Source organism: Triticum aestivum, chromosome 3A, assembly GCF_018294505.1.
Source record: "Triticum aestivum cultivar Chinese Spring chromosome 3A, IWGSC CS RefSeq v2.1, whole genome shotgun sequence".
Taxonomy (NCBI): Eukaryota; Viridiplantae; Streptophyta; class Magnoliopsida; order Poales; family Poaceae; genus Triticum; species Triticum aestivum.
Window position 1 is genome coordinate 662165633 of NC_057800.1, and position 23141 is coordinate 662188773.

At 46.7% G+C, this 23141-nt stretch overlaps 2 protein-coding genes and 1 pseudogene across 2 annotated transcripts; 2 read left to right on the top strand and 1 right to left on the bottom strand.

The window, feature by feature from the left end:
• The first annotated feature begins 738 nt into the window (after positions 1-738).
• LOC123063044 (probable serine/threonine-protein kinase DDB_G0267686) lies at positions 739-6509 on the top strand (annotated as a pseudogene).
• A 1576-nt stretch (positions 6510-8085) lies between these two features.
• Positions 8086-11102, top strand: LOC123063047 (signal peptide peptidase-like 3). The gene is made up of 14 exons (XM_044486765.1): positions 8086-8377; positions 8449-8604; positions 8692-8803; positions 8892-9011; positions 9127-9251; positions 9363-9563; positions 9640-9674; positions 9779-9935; positions 10030-10083; positions 10169-10261; positions 10382-10521; positions 10614-10684; positions 10784-10864; positions 10961-11102. The coding sequence occupies exons 1-14, from the start codon at positions 8102-8104 to the stop codon at positions 11023-11025; spliced, it is 1686 nt and encodes a 561-aa protein (XP_044342700.1). The 5' UTR covers positions 8086-8101; the 3' UTR covers positions 11026-11102.
• Positions 11103-11197: 95 nt separating this feature from the next.
• Positions 11198-14007, bottom strand: LOC123063046 (subtilisin-like protease SBT1.5). Its single transcript, XM_044486764.1, has one exon. The coding sequence runs from the start codon at positions 13791-13793 to the stop codon at positions 11460-11462; it is 2334 nt and encodes a 777-aa protein (XP_044342699.1). The 5' UTR covers positions 13794-14007; the 3' UTR covers positions 11198-11459.
• Positions 14008-23141: the final 9134 nt, after the last annotated feature.

Consider the following 23141-nt stretch of genomic DNA (forward strand, 5'->3'; position numbering starts at 1 on the left):
CTGAAATATGGAGCGGACCTCACGTGCCGAAGCATCTTCCATGCAAAAAAAAATCAGGTTTTTATTTTTATTTTTCTAGTATTTTGTTTGAATTTACTGTTTATGACGCGAGCAGATGAGCTCGGGAGCCAAATAGCCTCACTCGATAAATCGATTTATTTTCCATATGTAAAAGTTTTATAATGCAGCGGCCAGCAAAATGTATTATGTTGATTTGAGTGTGTTTTCGTGTAGGATTGATTGTTTCAGTGGAAGACCATACTTCCGTTGATAGAGAGGCATTCAGTAACGTGCGTGTGTTGGCACGAGTGTCTACGTTCGTAGTCTTCAGTAGTAGGTGTTGTCCGTTGTGCGTGTGGTGGTACGAGCGTCTACGTGCGAACGTCTACGTCGCAACCAGCGTTTTAAAAAGAGATGGCAGCTAATTTTAAGGAGGGCTAGAGAGAGAGGAGGAGGAGGAGGACAAAGCGTGGCCGGGAATGGGAGGAAAACTTCGACCAGAAGAGGAGAGGAGAAGAGTTTCGGTTTGGGCTTCCCCAAGACGAAGTGGAGGCAGCCAAGCGGAACTGGAACAGCGAGGAGTGCAGCAGAGCTGCAGTGCACCTCTTCCATCTCGCCCACTGATTGTGTCCGGGTCCGGCATGGGCAAAACCGCTGGCTTGTGTTTAGATCTTTCGGTCGACTTATTCAATCACGCAGCCTCTTGCACGCCCAGGTCGCTCACGCAAATCTGCCAAAACTGTGCTTTTTGGGTGGGATTTACGAGAGAGAAAGTTTCTTCTTTATGAGAGAAGTGGCGACGACGAGCTGCGTGCGGTGCCTTCAGACTGCTGCTCACGTAGGTTGAGTAGAGTCACGACCCCATCCTCCCACGTGATACAGCCTCAGGAGCCACATCTTCTCCGTTATTTAATCGCGGCATCGCCGGTGAAAAGGGCGGGCCATTGCCATTGCCATTCTACCCAACGGTGGCATTGATCGTCGCCGGCGAGGCGATGGACGCGGACGCGCTGCTGGAGAAGATACGGGTGCTGGAGGAGGGGCAGGCCGAGCTCAAGCGGGAGATAGGCAAGCTCACGACGGGCCGCCGCGACGCCGACGCCGGGCGCCGCGCTTTCCGCGCGCTGCCGCCGCAGCCGCAGCGGCGGCGGGTTGGCCAGCAGGCACTGCCACTGGAAGTGGGTACTGCAGTCGCTGGCGCAGGCCGTGCACATCATTGGCCCCGACGGCAAGTTCCTGTACTGGTGAGGTCCCTTGCCTGTGTTGTTTCGGTCGTGCACACTCATTGTTCACTAGGTGCTTGACGAAATGCTGAACTAGTGCTATTCATAGTTTTTTTTTCTTTCTATTTGGCCCGAGCGCTATGCATAGATGGAAGTTCGGCTTTTGCTTACTTGGATGCAATCCTGGCTACGGTGTTTTGTTGCATTGACACGTGACTTTGGAAGTACATACAGTAAACTAATGGGATAATTGCATCTTATTGTAGTCGACCTGGGGCAAAGTGAAAACTTCTGCAAAAACTGCTGCTCAAAGTGATAGAACTCACAGTTTACCTACTCTTTCGCAAAAAAAAAGTTTTACCTACTGCGAAGAGCATTTCACTTTTCTTTATTAAAATACATAGCACATCTTGATGCATGTAATTGGTATAGATCCGCATTCCTACTCGCAGTTGACTCTGCTCGATTCTATGAATGCATGTTTTACCAAATTCTTCCTTCTTGTTCTGTAATCTAGGAACCGGTATGCTGAGCATTTGTTTGGCTATTCTGCATCAGAAGCAGTTGGTCGGGGTGCCGTTGAATTAATTGTTCATCCTACTGACTACGATGCAGCAAAAATCGTCATCCAGACTATATTTACAGGGAAGTGCTGGAGAGGCAAGTTTCCTGTTAAGAACAAGTCAGGAGACAGGTTTTTTATCCTTGGCCAGAACACCCTTTTATACGGTGACGATGGTAGCTTGGTGGGCCTTATTGGTATCTCGCATGATTTACGGACATTAGAGGAGATATGTAGTCCCTCAGGCTCAGCGGAATCCTATCCAAGTACGGCAAAGCCCCAGTTCCATGCTAACAACCAGCCTAAAAGTGGTTCACTAAACAAAGGTTCTCTTCACTCCCAGCAACCTCTTCAATCTTCTACTACCTCCAAGATAGTAAATTTGGTAAGTTCAGTTGCTGAACAACAGAAGAAACGACCACGCTGTTCAATTTCAATGGAACTTTTTCTGGTACTTATTCTTCATTTATTTCTTAGTGTATTCTTTTCTTGATGTTGGAATAACAACACAGGTTACCAGTGTTACAAGTAGAGTTCGTTCTCGGATACGGACAGACCAGAATAGCGATAAACAGTATGGTAGTGGCTCTGAGGGCCAGTATTCTGAACTTGATCTCCAGGACGAGCTGGTATCAAGTAAACAAAATAACCCTAGTGGGGATGTAATGCATCGTGCCTTTGTGGCCGAAGAGAAATCCCCTGGCAAGTCTTGCAAAACAATTAGTGATGATTCAGGAGAAGGAAAAGTAGGGTTTCACAAGATTTTAAATTCAAAGGCTGAGGCATTGTTGGCCAAGATGGGCATATCATGGCCTTGGAAAGGCCATGAAATTGATGGGGGTTCTGGGAATAATAACGTGAACTCAACACAGTTGCATGATAAGCCAGAGAATGACCAGACTCATCAGAGAGTTCCAGTTCTAGAGCCTATCATAATTCCAGGCTGCCAAGACAGCGAATACACTTGGGCTAGCAAATATGAGGTCTCAGGTTCCTGGTGGGATTTCAACAAGGACAGAGCGAGTAGCATGTGCAGCACTGGCAGTACTAATAGCAGCGGTATTGACAGAGTAGATTATGAAGCAGACTACTTCGATGATGAGATTTTCTGGGAAGACCTAGTAATTGGAGAACAAGTAGGTCAAGGTAGTTACTTTTCCCTTTGCAATTACTCCATCTATAGGGACTCAGATCTCTTGGTTAGCATGTACTTCAAAAACATTAGTAGTAGGCATAGCCGTAGCTTGTAATCGTAACTATTTAAGCGGTTTGTTCTTTGTCAGTAATTCACACTATGCATGCATCTTAATAGCTCATAGGCATACTCCAAATTGGTTCTTTGTCAGTTAAATTCCTCGCTCTTCATGCTTCTTAATAAAAACTTATGTATTCTCCTCTTACCGTTGGCATAGTTCAAATATGTTTCTTTTAATCTTCAATAGTCATACAGTTCAGTTAATTTCATGATTTTACAGTAGTCCTAGTGGCGTGAGTGTCTATTCCGAGATTCTAAGTTGCAAGTGATATGCATGTACTTCTTTACTCCTGAAAGTCCATATAGATAATCTCACAGAATTATCAGTGATATCCCTATTCTTAGACTGCTGTATGCAATCTGGTACTCATCTGTGCTATTTTCATGTTCGATGCATATAGGTTGTTGCGGAACAGTGTATCATGCTTTGTGGCATGGCTCGGTAAGCCGATATATCATTTCTATTCCATGAATATTAATGGAGTTCACATCTTAACAACAGATTCTCAGTATCTATCCATATTCCTGTAGGACGTGGCAGCTAAAGTATTCTCCAAGCAGGAATATTCAGAAGAATTGTTAACTACCTTCAGACAAGAGGTGGACATCTATATGTACATACAATTTCTGTTGACCTTAAATTGCTCATGAATTAGGGTACAATAGCAATGAAACTACATTATATCTACTGTATTATTGAGACATATACTCCATCACAGAAACTAAGTGCAAGATTACGACTGGTCTCCGACACTCCGTGATGTTCACAGAACCTACTGTTACAATTTTCGCTATTCTATGTTAATGTATCTATGTGGATAAATATGAAGAAAAAATATGGTGTTGACAAACCTTCACTTCTGTTGGTCTTTTTGTGGGTCAATTAGCACCACATTGATAACTTTTCAAAATCATGTGATCCCTTTTCCATAGTTTGTGGCCATGACTATATTTGTATCCTTCAAATGTGTAGGTATCATTGATGAAGAAACTACGACATCCCAATATAATACTTTTCATGGGTGCAGTCGTGTCGCAGCAACCACTCTGTATTGTTACTGAATTTCTCCCACGGTATGCTGTATATCTTTCTGCATGTGTTTCTTATTGGTACACATAGTTCTGTAAGCAACCACCCGTGTTTTATACTCCCCACTTGTTGAAAAAGTTGGTAGTGCTAATACCCCGGTTCTATTCGTTTTATACTAAAGCCACTTCTGACATACTCCCATGCATTGATTTTGTACTAGGCGGAGTTGGTTTTATTTTCCATGGGGTTTAAACCATTCATGATATTGAAAATATAATATTTGGCATTCTTCTGTAATTGTGTAGACTCTAGAATCTCACAAGAGGTCATTTTGTTTTACTTGCTCTGTATAACTCTTCTGAGCCCCATACGCAGCGGGAGTTTGTTTCAGTTGCTCCAAAATAATATTGGCAAGCTGGATCCAAGACGGAGAGTTAACATGGCTATAGACATTGTGAGTGCATTTCTCTTAACAGCTGGTTAAGGAATCAAGAAATATCCAGCCAAATGTACATGGAACTTTTGAGAAATGAACATGTTGTAGCACAAGAACTAGATAAACATTCTTCACTTGAAGATCTCAAGAGATGTGTTGAATAGATACGGAAATATTTTTTACAACTGCCTAAAAGCAAAGTTGAACTGCATTTAAGCTAAGCCATAACTGAAGAATGAAACAGCAAATTGGTGATATATTTTACCTGCTACCAAACATGGTATCTTGTTCTATATCACACATTATGTTACTATGATCATAACTGAAGATTATATCACCAAAAGTCAATAGTGATTCATGTGATTATGATGTGCAATATTGTAACCTTAATCCTCTTAACCCATCGAGATAGAAGCTACTTGGTATTTTCTTTGTCGATCACACATTTTTCCATGTGGATTCTTAGAAGAAGAATTAATATTGTTGCAGGCAAGGGGCATGAACTATCTTCACACTTCCATCCCCACTATTGTGCACCGTGATTTGAAATCGCCAAACCTGCTGGTTGATAAGAATTGGAATGTAAAGGTAAGTATGAAGCTTTGTCCTCCATGCTTTATATTGTCTCATCTCACTTGATTCTATTAGGTTGCGGACTTTGGTCTTTCACGTCTGAAACTCGAAACATTTCTGACAACAAAAACTGGAAAGGGAACAGTAAGTACAAGCAAACTTAACCTTTTGACATGGATTCTCCAGACTGACAAGTTTATCATAAACTTTAACCTAGTACCTGATAACCTGGTTTCCACATCCAGCCGCAGTGGATGGCTCCGGAGGTGCTGCGGAGTGAACCTTCAAATGAAAAGTAAGCTCAGCATGGAGATTCTTGAACAATATATATCCTTGTTACTTAAGGATGATTACTCATTTCTTCCTTTTTATGGAGTATAGGTCTGATGTATTCAGCTACGGAGTGGTCCTATGGGAGCTTGTTACTCAGAAGATTCCCTGGGATACTCGCAATACAATGCAAGTACGTTTTTACTATGCATATTGGTTTTTCACTTTTTGTGGTGTCTTAGAGCCAACAAAAATCTTGGAAGATGCTTGCTTACTGGTGAATGGTAAATGTTTGCCAAGAAGCGAAATCGCGGTCGTTGCAGGAAAACTTAGTTTATTTTCTGCTTCTTATTTTCAACGTAACAGCACAAGCTTTGCGGCCTGTATGTTGCAGGTTGTCGGAGCCGTGGGTTTCATGGATGACAGACTTGAAATTCCAACGGACACGGATCCTCAGTGGGCATCGATGATCCAGAGTTGTTGGGACAGGTACATACTACCATTCTGCACGCTGGTACCGAACAACCATTCCCCGATCCCATTGCATGATTATCCTTTCTGTGAGCAGTGACCCGCAACGCCGCCCTTCGTTCCAAGAACTCCTTGAGAGGCTCCAGGATCTGCAAAAGCAGTGCACGGTTCAAGCGCAGACGGAGCGGAAAAGGGAGCGGAGAAGTGCTGGAAAGATGAGCGCCAAAGATGAGAGCTAGCTTTGTGTTCTGATGGAGATGGATTATGCAGCCCCCATCTTGGGGGGTGGCTTATACAACACGAGTCTGGAAGGGTTTGGCTCAAATTGCCACCTTGAGGCTTGAAGCTTTGGAGTGCAGTTCAGGGAGGACGCTGGCGACGTGACATGAGACTGGCAGTCGCTTCAAGGCTAGTCTGGATTTGCAGAACCTGGGATAGGTGTTAAGATATGATTGGTCCAAAGCTCAATCATTGTACATGTGGAGTGTGTGCTAGCCATGGTATTGGCATTGTATTTGTTAGGAATAAATTAATTAGAATAGTTAAGGGATAGTTCCTGCTTAATAGCAACCGACTTAAGTCTAACAACCGTCATTGGTTGCCATCCTTTGTAAGGGTCGCGTCCGTCAGACTCGCCCCCTCAGATTGTATATATAGCCTTTCGTCGTCAATAAAGATAACGATTCACTTGTCAATCACTTGTACTTCAACACGTTATCGGCACTTTTCTCTGCCGAGAGCGGTTAGGCCACGAGAGGAGTGGAATCGGCCTCATGCCAACAAAGAAGAACACAAAGAATAGAAGCAGAGGAAGAACCGGAGACGAGAGTGTCTTTGGCGGTGAGAGCGCCCTAGCCCGTCGTGGTCTGGCCGCCTCTGTGCTCGTCGCGACCCTGGCCTCCAACGGGACACACAACGGTCACGGCCTCGGCCTCCTCTCCAAGACAATATAATGGATGAATACTTATTTATCCTCCAGTATTTCCCTTAAGAGAAACATGCTGCCGTGAGCACATCAGGAATGATCACCCATTAATTTTTTAAGATATCAAGTCTATCGCAGCTTATAATTCTTTTACTTGTAAAATCAACTTCAAGTTGAGATTTTGTGATCATTTTTATTGTAGATCCGGTTGAAAATCCCTTAGTACTTTACATCCTCTTATGACGGACTACCATTTCCATGGAACAAAAACATAGAATTGCTCAAAATCATTAGATTCACCCGACAAGTACTATACCATTATTTGAAATTCCTGCTAGTATTGAGAATATTAAGCAAGTCGGTGGTCACAAAATAGAACCATGAAAAATTTAAAGTAAAGTGGATGTGAAATGACAACCAAAGACAGGATTACTTATTAATAGGGAATAGATCATTTTCACAAAAATGATCACAAAGGAACTCTCAAGTTTGTCAAATGGGTGGACATACAAACATTGTGCCTATGATGACCAAACCTACAAACATATAGTCGAACCACATCACAGTTTATTGAAAATGGCTAATAAGTTCAATGGGATAAATTTGAAAAATTACAAAATACAACCACACAAATATTTTGATAAGGGATTGCTCTCAGAATCTTCATCAGAAGAGAACAAGAATCTAGTGTAGTAAAAGGATTATGAACTCATTTGCATTGAGGATACATTTGCAAAAAAAAAAATCTCACGTAATCTCCTAATTATCTCAAAATATCATTGGCCTACACTACTAGATGTAGTATGATGTAGTATGATGTAGTATGATGTTCAATATCATATTTCCCGAACATGATATTCAATAATTTTGAATGTATGGATCAACCCAACCGCCCATCAGCTCTGCTCTGCCTGAGCCGCCACCTCCATCATGCCGTTGCATCCCTGGCCATTCCTCTAAACCTTCCTACCCCAAATATTCGGGTGACTGCAGCCCCGCACCCTCCACCCGAACCAGTTAAACATAACACCGCTTCTCCATTGATGACATTGTGCCTGACACGGTCATGAATTGGATCGGCCTCGCCGGTGGAACGCCGTCGCCGGCTGCATCACCCCCAACTCGGGCGGCACACGTGTGAGGAATCGACCGATGCAAAAAAGATGTTTAGGAAATCCGAAAATGTTGACACTAGAGCAAAGTAAGCAACACGCCAATATATACAAAATTAACGCGGGAACATCGGGCTCGGACCAACGGCAGCCACCCCCGGGCGGTACCAGAGCAAGTAGCTTGGCAATTGGCATGCATGCGTGCCCCCTGGAAATAGCACACGGCGAGCGCAAGGCACGGCGCATGCATGCCCGCCCACCCGCGCACACAGACGACGCGCCCGCGCAGGCTCGCTATCGCCAGGGTCGAACGACGTACGTGCGTGCGACGGCGTCTCCGGTCCTACGCGCGCCGGTCAACCCAGCCATGGCTGTCGCCTCCCCTCGCCGCGGCGGCGCCGTCGCTCTCCTCCTCCTCCTCCCCGTCCTCCTCCTGGCGCCGGGCGCGGCTGGCTTCAACACCGAGTTCGAGGAGGACAAATCGCCCAAGCTCCCCCGCTGCAACAACCCCTTCCAGAAGGTGCCCGCCGATCGTCGGTTGTACTATCAATCATCCATCCCGGCGAGTTCACTAATCACATTTACGCGCAGGTGAAAGTGGTGTACTGGGTGGACGGCGAGCAGATGAGCGCCCTGATCGGGATGACGGCGAGGTTCGGCGGGATGGTGCCGGACACGGCGTCCGCCGCCGAGAGGCTCCCCGCCGTGATTCCCAGCTCCAAGACCGGCTGCCAGAAGTCCCCGCAGGCAATTAAACCACTCTCCCCGCCAGCGCGCGCGCGCACAGCACACACGCACGCACATCTGTTCTGAGCTGCATTTCCTTCGCTGCAGCTGGCTGGCAACATCGCCGTGACGGAGCGCGGCGAGTGCACGTACCTCGAGAAGGCGAACGCGGCCGCGTCCAGCGGCGCCAAGGCGCTGATCATGGCCAACGACATCGATGGTCAGCCATCTGCTTCGATCATTATCCATTACATTATCAGTGCGTGCGAGCGGAGCTGACGAGCAGAGCTCTTTGGGCTGGCTGGCAGATGTGGGGAAGATGGTGTGCAGCAAGAACGACACGGCGCTCGACTTCAAGATCCCGGTCGTGATCGTGTCGCGGTCCAATGGGCTCAAGATCTTCGAGGCCATGGACGGCGCGAAGAAGGGTGAGCACACCTGAATCGTAAATCAGTTTGTCGCCATATATACTACTACTCGTATACTAGTACATGTGATTTGCGGCGACCGATTATGTGCGGGCTCAGCTTGGTTGATTTGCAGTGGAGATGCAGCTCTACTCGCCCAACAAGGCGGCCTTCGACGGCGCCATCCCTTTCCTCTGGCTAATGGCCGTCAGCACCACCGCCTGCGCCGCCGTCTGGACCGCCGTCGTCGTCGGCGAGGAGGTAAGAAATTAAAACAAAAAGATCGTTTCGTTTCAACAGATTTCATGCATGGCGGCAGTATCATCATTCATATGGATGAAACGGCTGGACCGACCGACCGCGTGTGTGCAGGAGAAGAAGGCTCCTTCGGGGGACGGCGAAGGAGACCAGGAGGCTCCCAAAACCGAGGAGCCTGAGATCGTGGAGCTGCAGGCCGAGACGGCGTTCGTGTTCGTCATCGTGTCCTCCTGCGTCCTGCTCTTCCTCTTCTTCTTCAACTCCATCTGGTCCGCGTGGTTGATGGTCGGCCTCTTCTGCCTCGGCGGTCTCCAGGTAATCACATGGTCGATCCATTGTGGCTTGTTTCATCTCTTTTCTGACGGCCTGCCCCTGTGCATTTCACATTCAGGGCTTGCACTTCCTTGCGTCGACACTCATTGTCAGGTATAGATCTCAAATTCATCTGAATTCTTGGATCATTATCTTCCATCTTCTATATTTTTTCTGAGGGACATCGTCTGGCGTCTTAATTTGATGTGGGTGGGCAGAGCATGCAAGAAGTGCGGCGACACGAAAATAAAGCTCCCGGCGGTCGGGAACGTGACGGCGGTGACGCTCGTCGTGCTGCCGATAGCGCTGTTCATCGTCATCATGTGGGCGACGCACCAGAGCTCGCCGTTCGCCTGGGTTGGTCAGAACCTCATGGTACGTCGTCAAAGAAAATTTGTCAAATTCCAGCGTTTGCTTTCATTTGATTTCCATGTGTTTTACTTGATGCTTGATTCTTTTTTTTTCCTAGGGCATCGGCATGATGATCCTCGTATTGCAGATAGTGCAAATGCCGAACATAAAAGTAAGAAGACCACCATCGCCATCGCCATGGACATTCATTGTAGCTACTCTGGCTAAGCAATTGGAGTGATCTTGCACATTTTTAGGTTGCGTCGGCGCTTCTGATCAGCGCGTTTCTCTACGACATATTCTGGGTGTTCATCTCGCCCTTGATATTCAAGAAGAGCGTCATGATCACGGTAGGTTTTCTCTCACAGTAGCAAACTGGACAAAACCCCTGTATAACCCCTGCAGTGATCCGATTCCGATCACAACGCGATCAGTAAGTGCTTACGACGCGTGTGCGACATGTGATGTAGGTTGCCAAGGGCACGGACGACGGGCCGAGCCTGCCGATGGTCCTGAAGATGCCCAAGGAGTTCGACGTGTGGAACGGCTACGACATGATCGGCTTCGGGGACATCCTCTTCCCTGGGCTCCTCGTCGCCTTCAGCTTCAGGTAAGAAGCACGGGGCCTGAATCCCCACCTTCCTTCCTCTGTTGGACACAACACAACATAATTACCGGCTGCTGCTGGGCTGCATGATGCAGATATGACAGAGCACACGGCAAGGGTGTGGCCAACGGTTATTTCCCCTACGTCATGATCGGCTACGCGTTTGGTATGCCCAATTTCCTGAACCTCGTGACAACAACCTAGTGCCATCAACATTAGGAAGCTGTTGCTAACTGATATAACTACCCCAAAATTGACGATGTAGGCCTGTCATTCACGTATGTTGGCCTGTACCTGATGAAGAGCGGCCAGCCGGCCCTGCTCTACCTCGTCCCCTGTACGCTAGGTACCATTGCCAACCAGCCCAGTCCGGCCATGGCGCCAACATGCAGAATCTCGAGCTCATATGGGTTGATCTTGTGGTCTGAAATTGGTCTTGCAGGAACCATCGTTGGGCTGGGCGCGCAGCGAGGGGAGCTCAGCCAGCTCTGGAACGCCAAGGCATAGGAGAGCGTCACCGTGGATGGAACACTCCGTAGTACGTAGTTGACACCCAGCCTTGGCTCCGGGCGTACGGTGGCCTCGAGAGCTACAGATCCTCTCAAGTTAATCCGGCAAAAGAAAGATGAAACATCTGTACTGTAATTTCGTAGCGATTGTTAGTGTGTCCATATGTTAATTGTAGGGTGCAGGTTAATTACCCATGTATTTATACGATGTTATAGTAGTACACTATACTATACTAGTAGCTGTTAGTAATACTGTTGTATAAGACGAGATGGCACGCAACTCTGTCCAATCTTCCCTAAGAACAAGCTCTTGATCCAAATCATAGCCACTAGTAGTAGTAAGTAGATTACGTAGTCTCTACATGCCGGAGATCGTGTCAACTTGGCTCCATCCATCCATCAAGCTTCTCATGGCGAGCTTGCATTGCATGCCTACTGCACTGGCGCTTGCAGTGTCACCACGATCGGGCTCACCACGGCGTGCCTGCCGTCGCCCCACGTCAGCGCCCCGCTCCTCACCAGGGAGCTGCCGGGCTCCATCCTCGCCCGCGCCGCGGCCTCCACGTGCACCGTGAAGCTCAGCTTCTGCCCGTCGCGCCGGAACGCCAGCCGGTCGGGCCGCACCGTGACATTGCACCCCTCCGGCGACCTCACGGTCGCGCGGTAGGCCGACCTGCCGCCGCCCACGTTGGTCACCGTCCGGATGAAGTGGGTCCTCATCTTCGCCCTCGCGCCGTCCGCCACGAACGTGACGGAGAGGGACGGGTAGTTGAGGTTGCCGGCGTGCCCGGCGCGGCGCGCGCCCCGGCAGTCGGCCTGCCGCCGCGTGATCGCCCGGATGTTCTGCCCCGTGTAGTTGAGGTTGCAGAGGAAGCTGACGTAGTCCGCCGGCGCGATGTCGTAGACGAGGCCCGGGTCCATGGCGCGCATCGGGTCCACGTGCCCCGCGCCGAAGTCGAACACGTCCGCCACCTTGCCGGTGGACTCGTCGAGCATCGTGCCGTTACTGTTGTCCCTGGTGTAGGCCGTGGTCATGAGCGCCGACTTGATGGCCGCGGGGCTCCACGTCGGGTGCGCCGCCTTCAGCAGCGCCGCCAGGCCGGAGACGTGCGGGCAGGCCATGGACGTGCCGGAGAGGATGTTGAACTCCGTGCGCCGGCCGTCCGAGGGGATGCCTGCCGGGCCGACGCCGCTGGGCCACGCGGCGAGGATGTTCAGGCCGGGGGCTATCAGGTCCGGCTTGAGTGTCTCTGGAGATTGGGGGTTCGGGCCGCGCGCCGAGAACGCCGCCACCACCGGCGCTGGGTGCACGCCGAGGTGGGTGCCTTCGAACACGATGGTGCCCGTGGCCGGCTTCTGCGGGGTGGACGACGCGATGTACTTACGGAGCTTCTCACCGGCGGCTGCACCGACGGCGGTGGCTGGCAGGACGTGGCAGTCGGCCACCAGGCCCTCCCCGTCGAACGCCCCGTTGGCGAGCACCATCCCGGCGGCGCCCGCGCGGTGAACCACGTCGCCCTTGGCGGCGCGCGAGTTCACGCCGCGGTCGCACACCACGATCTTCCCGCGCACGGCCGCCTGGTCCAGCGACCCGTCGAGGCACGTCGACGCAGAGTAACTGGTTGCCCCCGCGTACACCAGCTCGTACATTTTGCCGGACTGGAGCACCGGCCCGCCGTACACGCTCACCCCGTCGAGCACTTGGCCGTTGCCGAGGCGCACGTTGGCCGGGAAGGCGCGGTCCATGGACCCGGCGCCTACGGTGGTCATCCAGGGCGCCACATTGGTCACCGAGAGCCCACCTGGGCCGCCATTGCCGGCCGAAGCAGACACAACGATGCCAGCCTCTGTCGCGCCGAACGCCCCAATCGCGATGGCGTCGAGATAGTACGGCACCACGGCACCGCCGACGCTGAGAGAAACAACGTCGACGCCGTCAGCGACGGCGGCGTCGAAGGCCGCGAGGATGTCGGAGTCGAAGCAGCCGCCCGCCCAGCACACCTTGTACGCGGCGAGGCGCGCCTTGGGCGCCATCCCGGAGGCGACGCCGCGGGCGTAGCCGAGGGTGGACGCCGGGAACACGTAGCGGCCCGCGGCGATGGAGGCCGTGTGGGTGCCGTGGCCGTCGTTGTCGAGCGGCGACCTGACCTCGGCGGTCTCGTTCATCCGGCCGGAGGTGGCCTCGTAGCCCGCGGAGAAGAAGCGCGCCCCGACGAGCTTGCGGTTGCAGGAGCCGGGCGGGAAGCCGGGCCCGGACGCGCACGCCCCGCGCCACCTGGGCGGGACCGGGCCGAGGCCGCGGTCGCGGAAGCTGCGGTGCGCGGGCGAGATGCCGGTGTCGATGACGGCGATGACGAGGTCGGAGCCGAAGTCGGAGTCGGCGAGGATGGCCGAGGGCGGGGAGGAGAGCATCCCGAGGAACCGCGGCGAGCGCGTGGTGTCCAGGCAGCGGACGCGCTCCGGCAGCACGGCCGCCACCCCGCGGGCGCCGGCCAGCGCCGCCGCGGCCGACGGCGACATCCGCGCGGAGAACCCATGGAGCGCCGACGAGTAGGTGTGGATCAGCGGGCCGCCCTCGGGCCACCCCCCGCCGCCCCCGGACGCCGCCAGCACCGCCGACTCGTACCAGTGCGCGTGGGTCGGGAAAGCCGACGGCTTCGCGTCGGCGTCCACCCGCACGATGTACGTCCTCTCGCCTCCCGCGTCCCCGCCGGAGGCGCCCACCGCGGCGACGAGGAGGAGCGGGAGCAGCAGATGGCGCGGCATTGCGCAATGGCGGATCGGGGGCGAGATTGGGGAGCAGGGAGTGGAGTGGAGTGGAGCGGCGGAGGGGAAAGCCGCGCAGCGCCTGCCTTTGCTCGGGTAAAGGTCAAGGAGACAGCGTGGTGGTGGTGGTGGTGCCGTGGCGTACGATGGAGCAGAGCAGAGAGGCGGTGTGGCTCTGGCTCGCCGGGCTGGACCGGACCGGACCGGACTGAAGTCAGTCATCTTGCAGAGGGGTGCGGTGGGTTTGGATGGATTTGGCGGGCCGACCCCGCCGTGTGGGTGGGTCAGCACTCGTTTGGACTCTTGATCGGCTGTTGGTTAGCCCCGTTGTTTGTATGTACGTGCCCCCACTCGAAGAAAAAGCTTGTTTGTACGTCCAGACGTGTGTTGTTTTTGCCTGTCACGGGTTGAAACATGCAAGTTTGTACTCCAAGAGTAGGCACGCTTTGGTAACTGCTGCATTGGTAGTAGTACCTTGACAGAGTAATTATCTCCTTTTTTACAAACCTAACCATGAAAAGTGTTGCAGTTGAAATCGCCAAAGACATGCATATATATTTTTTATGTCACAAAAATAACGGCACCACCATGTCAACCTCAAACCGAACACTTCCCCCATACAAATATATATATATATATATATATATATATATATATATATATATATATATATATATATATATATATATATATTGCTACCCATGGTGGTAGCTACGCACGACCCCGATTTTCATCTCTAATTTTTTTGGTAAATTATCTTGGACTATGAAAAATTACTCTATAACGAAAATATCGGGACTTTAGACCTGCCACACAAGCAAACAGGCAATTATGCCAAAAAGGAAAGCAAAAGTCCGAGAGAACTGAGAAAAGACCCTTTCTACACAACGGAAAGGCACATGTGTCAAAAAAATAATAAAAAAGAAAGAAATGAAGTGAGAAAAAGTCATTTCTATACAATAAAAAATGCACTTGTGACAATGCCATAAGAAACCCGACACCTCATGTATCAAGAAAGGCACTTATGGCAAAGGGTGTATAGCTACCACTATGCGTGCGTAGCTACCACCACGCATAGGAAATTGCCTCTCATATATATATATATATATATATATATATATATATATATATATATATATATATATATAGGTATGCTAAACTAAGCCTGAGCGTATAATTAGCATTCTGCGCTCCGGCCGAACGTCAAACAGTGCGTGCACCATAGAGCCATGCAAACCACCACACCGTGCAAAGGTAAACCAGCGCGCTCTTCCGCGTGGCCGTAAAAGCTTTGCTAGATGTGGTAATCAACTACAGCCAGTTACTAGTATTGACTGGGCAAAAAGCAATGGTAAATATCTAGCACTTTCTAGTAAAATGAGGCATGTGGTGGCAAATCAGTCCACGGTTGCTTCCATGTACTAGTAAAACCATTGCAAAACATGGTAACGGATGCAAAAGCTTACTGATCATGCATTGCTCTCTAATTAGCTAGCCTGAACATTATTTCTATAACGTAAATTTCACCGAAAACATTGCAATGATGGGAAAAAATGCATGTTCGTGCCGTATATGCCCCGACACAATCGTAATACATACACATACAGCAGTAAGATATTGTGTGGTCAAGTAATATGTCATGACAACAATGCTTGTGGAAGTTTCATTGCTAAATTTAAGGTAAAATTCAATTCTTCAGTCGTAAATTCGAAATTGTAAATCATAGTTGGTGAAAAAGCAACTTTTTTGCAGGGAGTAAAAATATTACTTTGAAGCTTTTGAATTTTATTTCTAATAATGGTTGTTGTACAAGTAGTAATTACTTTAGAACTAGGAATGTTCAAGAAAATAAAAAAAATTAACATAGCCAGAAAAAACAATCTGTCATGGATTTAATGGGGATTAAAAATTATGAAATCTTTTTCTGGCGCAAAACAGATGGTAATTCTATTACCACATCTTCTATAGTCAATTTACTAGAACTAGATTCTTATACTAGTTCTCTTTAAGCATATGTACATGGAAGTATATACTTCCGTGATTTACGATTAATGACAATTTTAGTACTAAATTTACCAAATAAAATTTTACGGCAGCCAACCATTTACTAGAGGTTGCATTTGTTGTAGAATTACCATGTGCAAAAATAATTTTCGGATGGAAGGATGGAGCGATGAGACACACCTTGTAATACAATTAATAAAGTTACTATATTCAGTCACAAACTTTACGGCACCTAGTGAGAGGAGTAGCCTGGAATCCAGAAAAGCTTTTAATATCATTACCATATAAAGCCAGCCTTTTTACGATCATTAGCTATAGTGGTGGCCAAATTTAGCGGGACGGAGGTGTGGCCGAGGGCAGCCAGTAACGGAATTTTATTCCATTACCATACATATGCAGCATTGTTACCACCACTAGTTGTTGGGACCACCGAGCGGTGCAGAGTGAGCGATTAGTGCGCGCACGACGCTGGCATTAGCGACCGGAGCGTAGAATTGCAGGTTTTGCGCTCCCGCGCACTTTAGCGCTGCCCTATATATATATATATATATATATATATATATATATATATATATATATATATATAGGAAAATAGGTTGGTACACCTAGGAGTACATAATCCCAGGTCGATCCACCTCAGGCGACCCACCGCGTAGTATGCCTCTGCCTATCGGGCTAGACGCTACTTGAATTTGTTGGAACAGAATCCTTTTTTATGGGGATATCAAACGTTACCCTTGAAACTACTCTACATCGATCTATTGTTCCCGCATATACCTCGCTGCGATGGGGGCTGCGTCTCTTCTAGCACCAACGACCTATTTCTTGTAGCTTCGTCCCCGAGGCGTTTGCGTCTCTCCCGGTAGCCATGCTGCATGCATCGGCATGGAAGAAGACGACGCACTCGTCTCTACCCAGCAGGTCTTCGGCGTCCAGCGTGTCGATGAATCCATCTGGCTCGCTGCTTCCTTCGACATGGACGCATGCACTTGCAGGTTTGGAATTGCCGATCGCTTTTGTTGCACTAGCACTAATTATACGACATCAATGTTATTTCCCATCAATTCATCTCTTGCTATTCTGGCTTGTTACAGATTGATGCACCGGGCTGCTCCATTCACATCTTTCGTACGGAAGTTGGGTAGCCGGGCTGCTCGACCACGGACATGAGATTGATGCATTCGGCATGCGGTAGGCGGTGGCTCAAAAATGTAGACGAGATGCAGACGGCGCATGGATGGTGAGATGACTCAAAGATGGAGTAGATCCAACCACAGACTACAGTTATGGACATGCTTGCTATCATAGGGTGGGCTGATGGTCAATGATGCACCATGCATGACCAACAAGAATCCACGCCACAACTGCGGTCAAAAGAGTTCTATTAGTCCAACTTAGCATTGATTCACCGGGTTCCCTAGATGAGCTCACTTGCTGCGAGTCAGTTTGCTGCTCTTCCGATCTAGCGCGACCGCCCGCGGCAACGTACTCTTAGGTGAAAACATGAGCAGTTAATAATTCTTTGGATCTGTCTAGTGTATACATGCTACTACATGTAATGAAGTATATTGTCATTTAAAAAATCAGTATATACTCCCTCCGTCTCAAAATATAAGACGTTTTTTGCACTAGATTTAGACAAAAAAGTCTTACATTTTAAGACAGAGGGAGTACATCCTAATCTTGAACGTTGCTATATACACTCTGTTTTTTTTGCAGTATATACTTCCTATCTTATGTGAAAAGGTAGTATATACACCTTTTAATTTTGTAACAAGTATAATATATTCAGCCAAGGTTATAGTCGCCTGGCCAAAGAGAACAGTATAAACCATGCAAAGAAAAAAGAGAGAACTAAGGACCTAGGTTGCAAATGGAATATTATCCAAATTTCAAAAACAATTTTACATGTACTCTAACCTAGGATCATATACCCCCTTTAAAAGCAAGTATATGCTCCTTCAAAAAGAAAGTACATACCCCTCTTAAAAGGCAGTACATCAAGATCCAGTATATTCTCCTTCCAGAATTAAGTAGTATATAATCCATTAAAAATGTGGTATAACTCCTACAAAACAGTAGTATACTCATTTCTAGTGGCATAATACTAGGCTCATGAAGTATATACTGCCAAGATTAAAAAAAAGGTAAGAGGTATAGACTACTATGCAGATTAAAATATATACTTAATTTCCATAATGGGGAATGAGAGCATAATATCAAATAGAGAGAAAAAATGTTATATACTGTGAAAGATAACGCACGAGACCTAGAACTATGCATGTGTAAATTGACATGCAGGTGGTTGCGTATTAAAAAAAATAACAAGCGTGCACTCCGTCAATTCTGTTATGCATGCATGCAGCGCGCGATGGGCTGTGCAGCCATTAGCGGATACATATCCAGTATCCGGTTAGTATCAAGTGGATAAAGTTTTACTTAAGGAAAAATTAAGTGAATAAGGCTACTAGATAAGGTGGGAGTACATATTCCCGGGAGTACAAAAGAGGAGTCCTATATATATATATATATATATATATATATATATATATATATATATATATATATATATAGGGTTGCGCTATTCGTCATCCTGCATGAGGAATAGTTATTCTTCACCCCCCTCTATTTTATCATCAATGCACCGTAATTTTATGTTTCGTAAGTTTTGTCTTATTTCGGACGCAAAAAGAGACCGTAAGAAAATATATAATCGCCGTAAAAATATTTTATTTTATGTAAAATTACAAACGTAAAAACATAGTCTAAAATACACATAAACTGTAAATTTTCTTGTCTTATGACCTATATTTTTATTTTCTTATGTCAAATTTTACGTAGCGAATCAATAGGAATGTAACTATTTAAATTCCAAGCGTAATTTAATTATAAAATGATCGTAAGATTACCTCGGGTGAGGAATAATTTATTCTGCACCCTAGGCGATGAATAGTAATACCGTCTACCGCTATATATAGAAAGTCTATTAGGGACCTAGGGTGAAGAATAAGTAATTCTTCACCCTGGTCGATCGACAGAGACGGAGGTTAAAGCTAAACCAAACTGACACCGTCTACCGCTATAAAATTCTTCTGGCACCGATAAAATTCTTAGGAACAGACTCTAATTTTGTTTGTTTTGTATCTCCAACTAGTTTTGTTAGATGTGTTTTTTGGTTAGGAAGTTTCAGTCTGCTGTTTGTTCCCAGTCCATGCAGAGGTAGAGCAGTATTTCTGTCAAATTTCTATGCTCTATGATGTGGAAGCATCAGGTGCTACGAAATGGCTAAAATTTTGTCAGCTAGAAGTACAGTCATATAGGAGAATATTTAGTTTGTTGTTTAAATTTTTGAAGCCTGATGTTTTCTCAATCAATGATGAAGATTTCCAGTTTTGTTTTAGTCCCCTGGGAAAACCATTCAGTATTTTACATGCTTTTGAATTATTTAGCAGTATTCATTTGAATGTGGCTGGAGTTTAGGCTCGTTAATCTAATATATGTACATATTAGGAATTCATATTAGTTAGATTTCCTGCAGATAATAGTATATGTATTTTCTTTTGAGCACTACCTGGTATTTGTACCGTGGTTGGTGGTCGTGGATTAGTAGCAGGCCGAGCAGTGATGTAGCGTCGCCAGTGGTCCTTGGCATCAGGTTAGGTTGGTTGTTGGCATCGCTTCTTCATGCAGTCTCTGCATCTCTTCCTACCATGTCGGTCGTCCAGCCAGGCATTCACCACGGGTCGCCTTGAGATCATCCCCGCTCCACTAATTTACATTAGTATGTGTCGATTCATTTGCCCATGGAAATTATCTGCTCAAATCTGGTTAGACAGAAATAAAATTGCTAATTTGAATTTACATAGATTAACTTCCCCATATGAGGAGGCAAAGGATTCTGGTTTCTATTTTGACACTATCCCCGAATTAAGAATGACATTTGTCACAAGCACAGAATGATTCCACTGAAACTATAGTTTAGCCCAACGAGTGTGCTCTTCATTGTTTGATTAAACCTTTGTGAGTACAACAAAATATGAAACCAGGTAGTTGGTCTCTCCGCTAAAAAAACAAATTTTCACTTTTGTACTGCAGCTAATAGAAGGAATTTATTTGTTTTATTTATGCGTAGCATTTTCTACAATCATCTATTATGATGTTGATCATTTCATGCAAGGTAAATTTGTTCATCTCAATAATGTATTATTAATACACCTTGGAAACGTTTCGCCAAAAAGAACACCATTACTTTATTAGGGATATCCACTGATTTTCTTCTTAATCATGTGAGCTTGTTCTGAAACTCCATGCATTCTCTCACGGAACTGCATATGAACATCAACAGATAATTTGTTTCAAGTTTCAATTGAAACAAGCTATGCCTCTTTTTGGATGTACTCTAGTGTGCCTACTGTTTGAACTCTAACCATTAAATATGAATTTCCCACTGGAATGATATCATGATCAGTTTTATTTAGGCTGTAGGTAGCTCATCGTTTATACCCTGATAACAGTACTCAACATGTTACAGAAGTGATATTGTTTGTTTTACGGGAAGACTCATACTGCTGTTTTCCCCAGTAATAAAGAAGCGACAACAAAAAGTACAAAGAGGAGGGCAGGTCGAGAAATGAGAAATAGAAAACAATGTCTCCATTGCTGGTACCGCAAAATTCACCCACCTGCTATTTTAAAGGAGTTTCTAATTTAAGTGATATTGTTTTCATATGATGTTTCTGTAACACTTTCTTTTTGGCCGCAGGCTGTCGTGGGTTGCAAGATGATCAACACCAAGCTTGCTGGTCTAAGCTTAATTCTGGAAGTTCTAATTGATAGTTTCAGTATTGCATACAAAGGCTAATCAGTGCAGCGCTGAAGATCTCTCATACATCTTCCTTCAGTCACGTAAAAAACCAGATGTAAATTACAAAGCTGCTCCTATGTATGTATATATCTGTAGATGCTCTTTCTTGTGACTAGTCATTGTAAAGTAATTTCTTATGACTGCATTAGTGCTTCGTTTTGTTGCCACATTGTCGCTCGAAGTGTTGAATATTTTGCTTCTTACTTTGCTGCTCTGATCTAATTCATTCATTTAACTTGGCTATAATATGTTTGCTAGTTTGGAGATGGTATTGTCCATTGAATGTGATGGTAATTGGGGAGAATTATGCCCAGCCAATCATTTCATTTAAGCCGAACTCTAGCATGTTCAGATACTGGCAACCAATCGACTAGGGAGATGACAAAAGGCTAGTGGTGTAATTCTTAATTGCAGACACTCAGAATTACAAAAGAAATGAACTTATATGTGATAACCAAAAACAACAACGGATCAAATCATCATTACTTGATCTTACACTGTTACACAGACACTTGCTAATTAAGCCAGTGATGCCAAACATATACACTGTCTCAAATATAAATGTGATGCATGAATAAAGAAGCAATGCCAACCACCTAATCACAAGAGGACATGTCATTCATGGGCCGAAGAAAGGCATATGAATGTGATTAAAAAAATACTAGTACTACCTCCAACAGTCATCAAACACCAGGAAATGCAGCAAGAGCACGCCATACTCCAGTAAAAAGAAAGATGCTCACCAGGAAATGCAGCAAGAGTACTAATTTGCAATTTGTCAGACAGTTAAACTCATTTCATGCGCCGGTAAAAAAAATAAGATGACTGAGAACTGGTGCTGCAATTCCAGATAACTAATTTCATATTTTCTTACCATATCTCCTATTTCTCCCCTTTATGTTCACTGTTTATAGCAAGGTAGCTATCTTACAAATAACTAGGGCTGCAACTTCAGAAATTGATACTTAAAAAAAGATCCCACATGAGATTCCCACCACATGCTCTTCATGGCGTGTTATGAACAGGTCTTGCTAAAATAGAATGATTTTTTTTATGAATAAGCTGTGATCTGAAGCAGCTCGAAGCAGAACCATGGCTGCTCGCTCAGACGAGGCTCCCCCACTACGGCCTTCTCGGGTGGGACGGGTACTCTGCTCCCTCTGAGGAGCCTCCGCGCCGGGACGAGCTGTGCCACAGCGGCCGCGGCAACTACTCACCAGACAGTGCGTCGGTGTGCAACCACCCCGATGCATCCTCGTCGGGTTGGGCTCTCCCATGGCAATACTCCCTAGCACCGGATAGGCCGTCCGAGCGACGAGACAAGGTTAGGATGAAGCGAACTGGAGAGGCAGCACGACTCGCTATCCATTTCTTTGTGGGAGTTGAACAGGAGGCGGAGTCGATGCCTTTGTGAAGTAAATTTACATGGCTTGCTATCCATTTTTTACGCCACATGCAGTTGTAGCGGAGCGGTAGCTCGTTCCGTAAATTTACCTCAGCATTTTAAGTTGCATGTGTGAGATGCGTGCACAGTGGGCTGGTTCGGTTGTAAATTTACATCACACGCGTTGTAGCGCTCAGGCTGGAGTTGGGTGGGGTGAAGAATAAGAGTTCTTCACCCTGGGTGACGAATAGCGCGACCATATATATATACATCTGGGCTATTCTGTTACGCGTAACCCTTTTTGAACTGACGTGGTTCACAGTTTGGACTGACGTGTTTTTCAACAAGAACTGATCTTCCTGCGTGCACGACGGACGGAAACAGGGGATGCAACATGGAGCTTCCAGTCGTTCCCCGGTGTGATGCTGCGGGCCATTCGTTGCTAGAGGAGACATGTAAGGGGTTCCGCACGTCCGCGCGCTCAGCTGGATGAGTTTTGCGATCTGTAGTCACCGGAGGTGACGGCGTGGGCATTTTGGCGGCGGACATGATTTTGGGCGTCAGTGTTTACTGTGGTGTTCGTGGGCCTCAATTTACGTCGTGTTTGTCGTTTTTGATGTGAGAATTATCGGTATGTTATAGTTTTTTGAGATTTTTTTCATCTGTAATTTATGATTACAAGTTTTTGTGTTCTTGGTCGTTTTCCACGCCTGCCATGGAAATCTGTTCTTCTTTTTTTGTTGTTTTACTTTCGAATTGGTGTTGCAGGGAGAGATATAAGGACTATATGAAAAGATTTGCGTTGTCAATTTTGCTTTTTTGAGTTGTTTCTACCCCGGATTCCCATGTTGTTTTGTCGTTGGCGGAGGTTGTGTATGGCGGCTGACTGTAAGCTGCGATTTCGGGTAATCTGGTCAAACTGTGTAATTAAGTTGCGTGTTTTTCAGTGTTGTTTTGAATTGATGCCCGTATGTGTAGTTGGACTGCTGCCGTGTCAAAGTTTTGTTACTGTGTGTTGACATGGGAGCCGCACCGATGGCTCTGCACTTTGATTATAAAGCCCGAGCCCTCTGTCAGTTTCATTCTACGAGCTGCA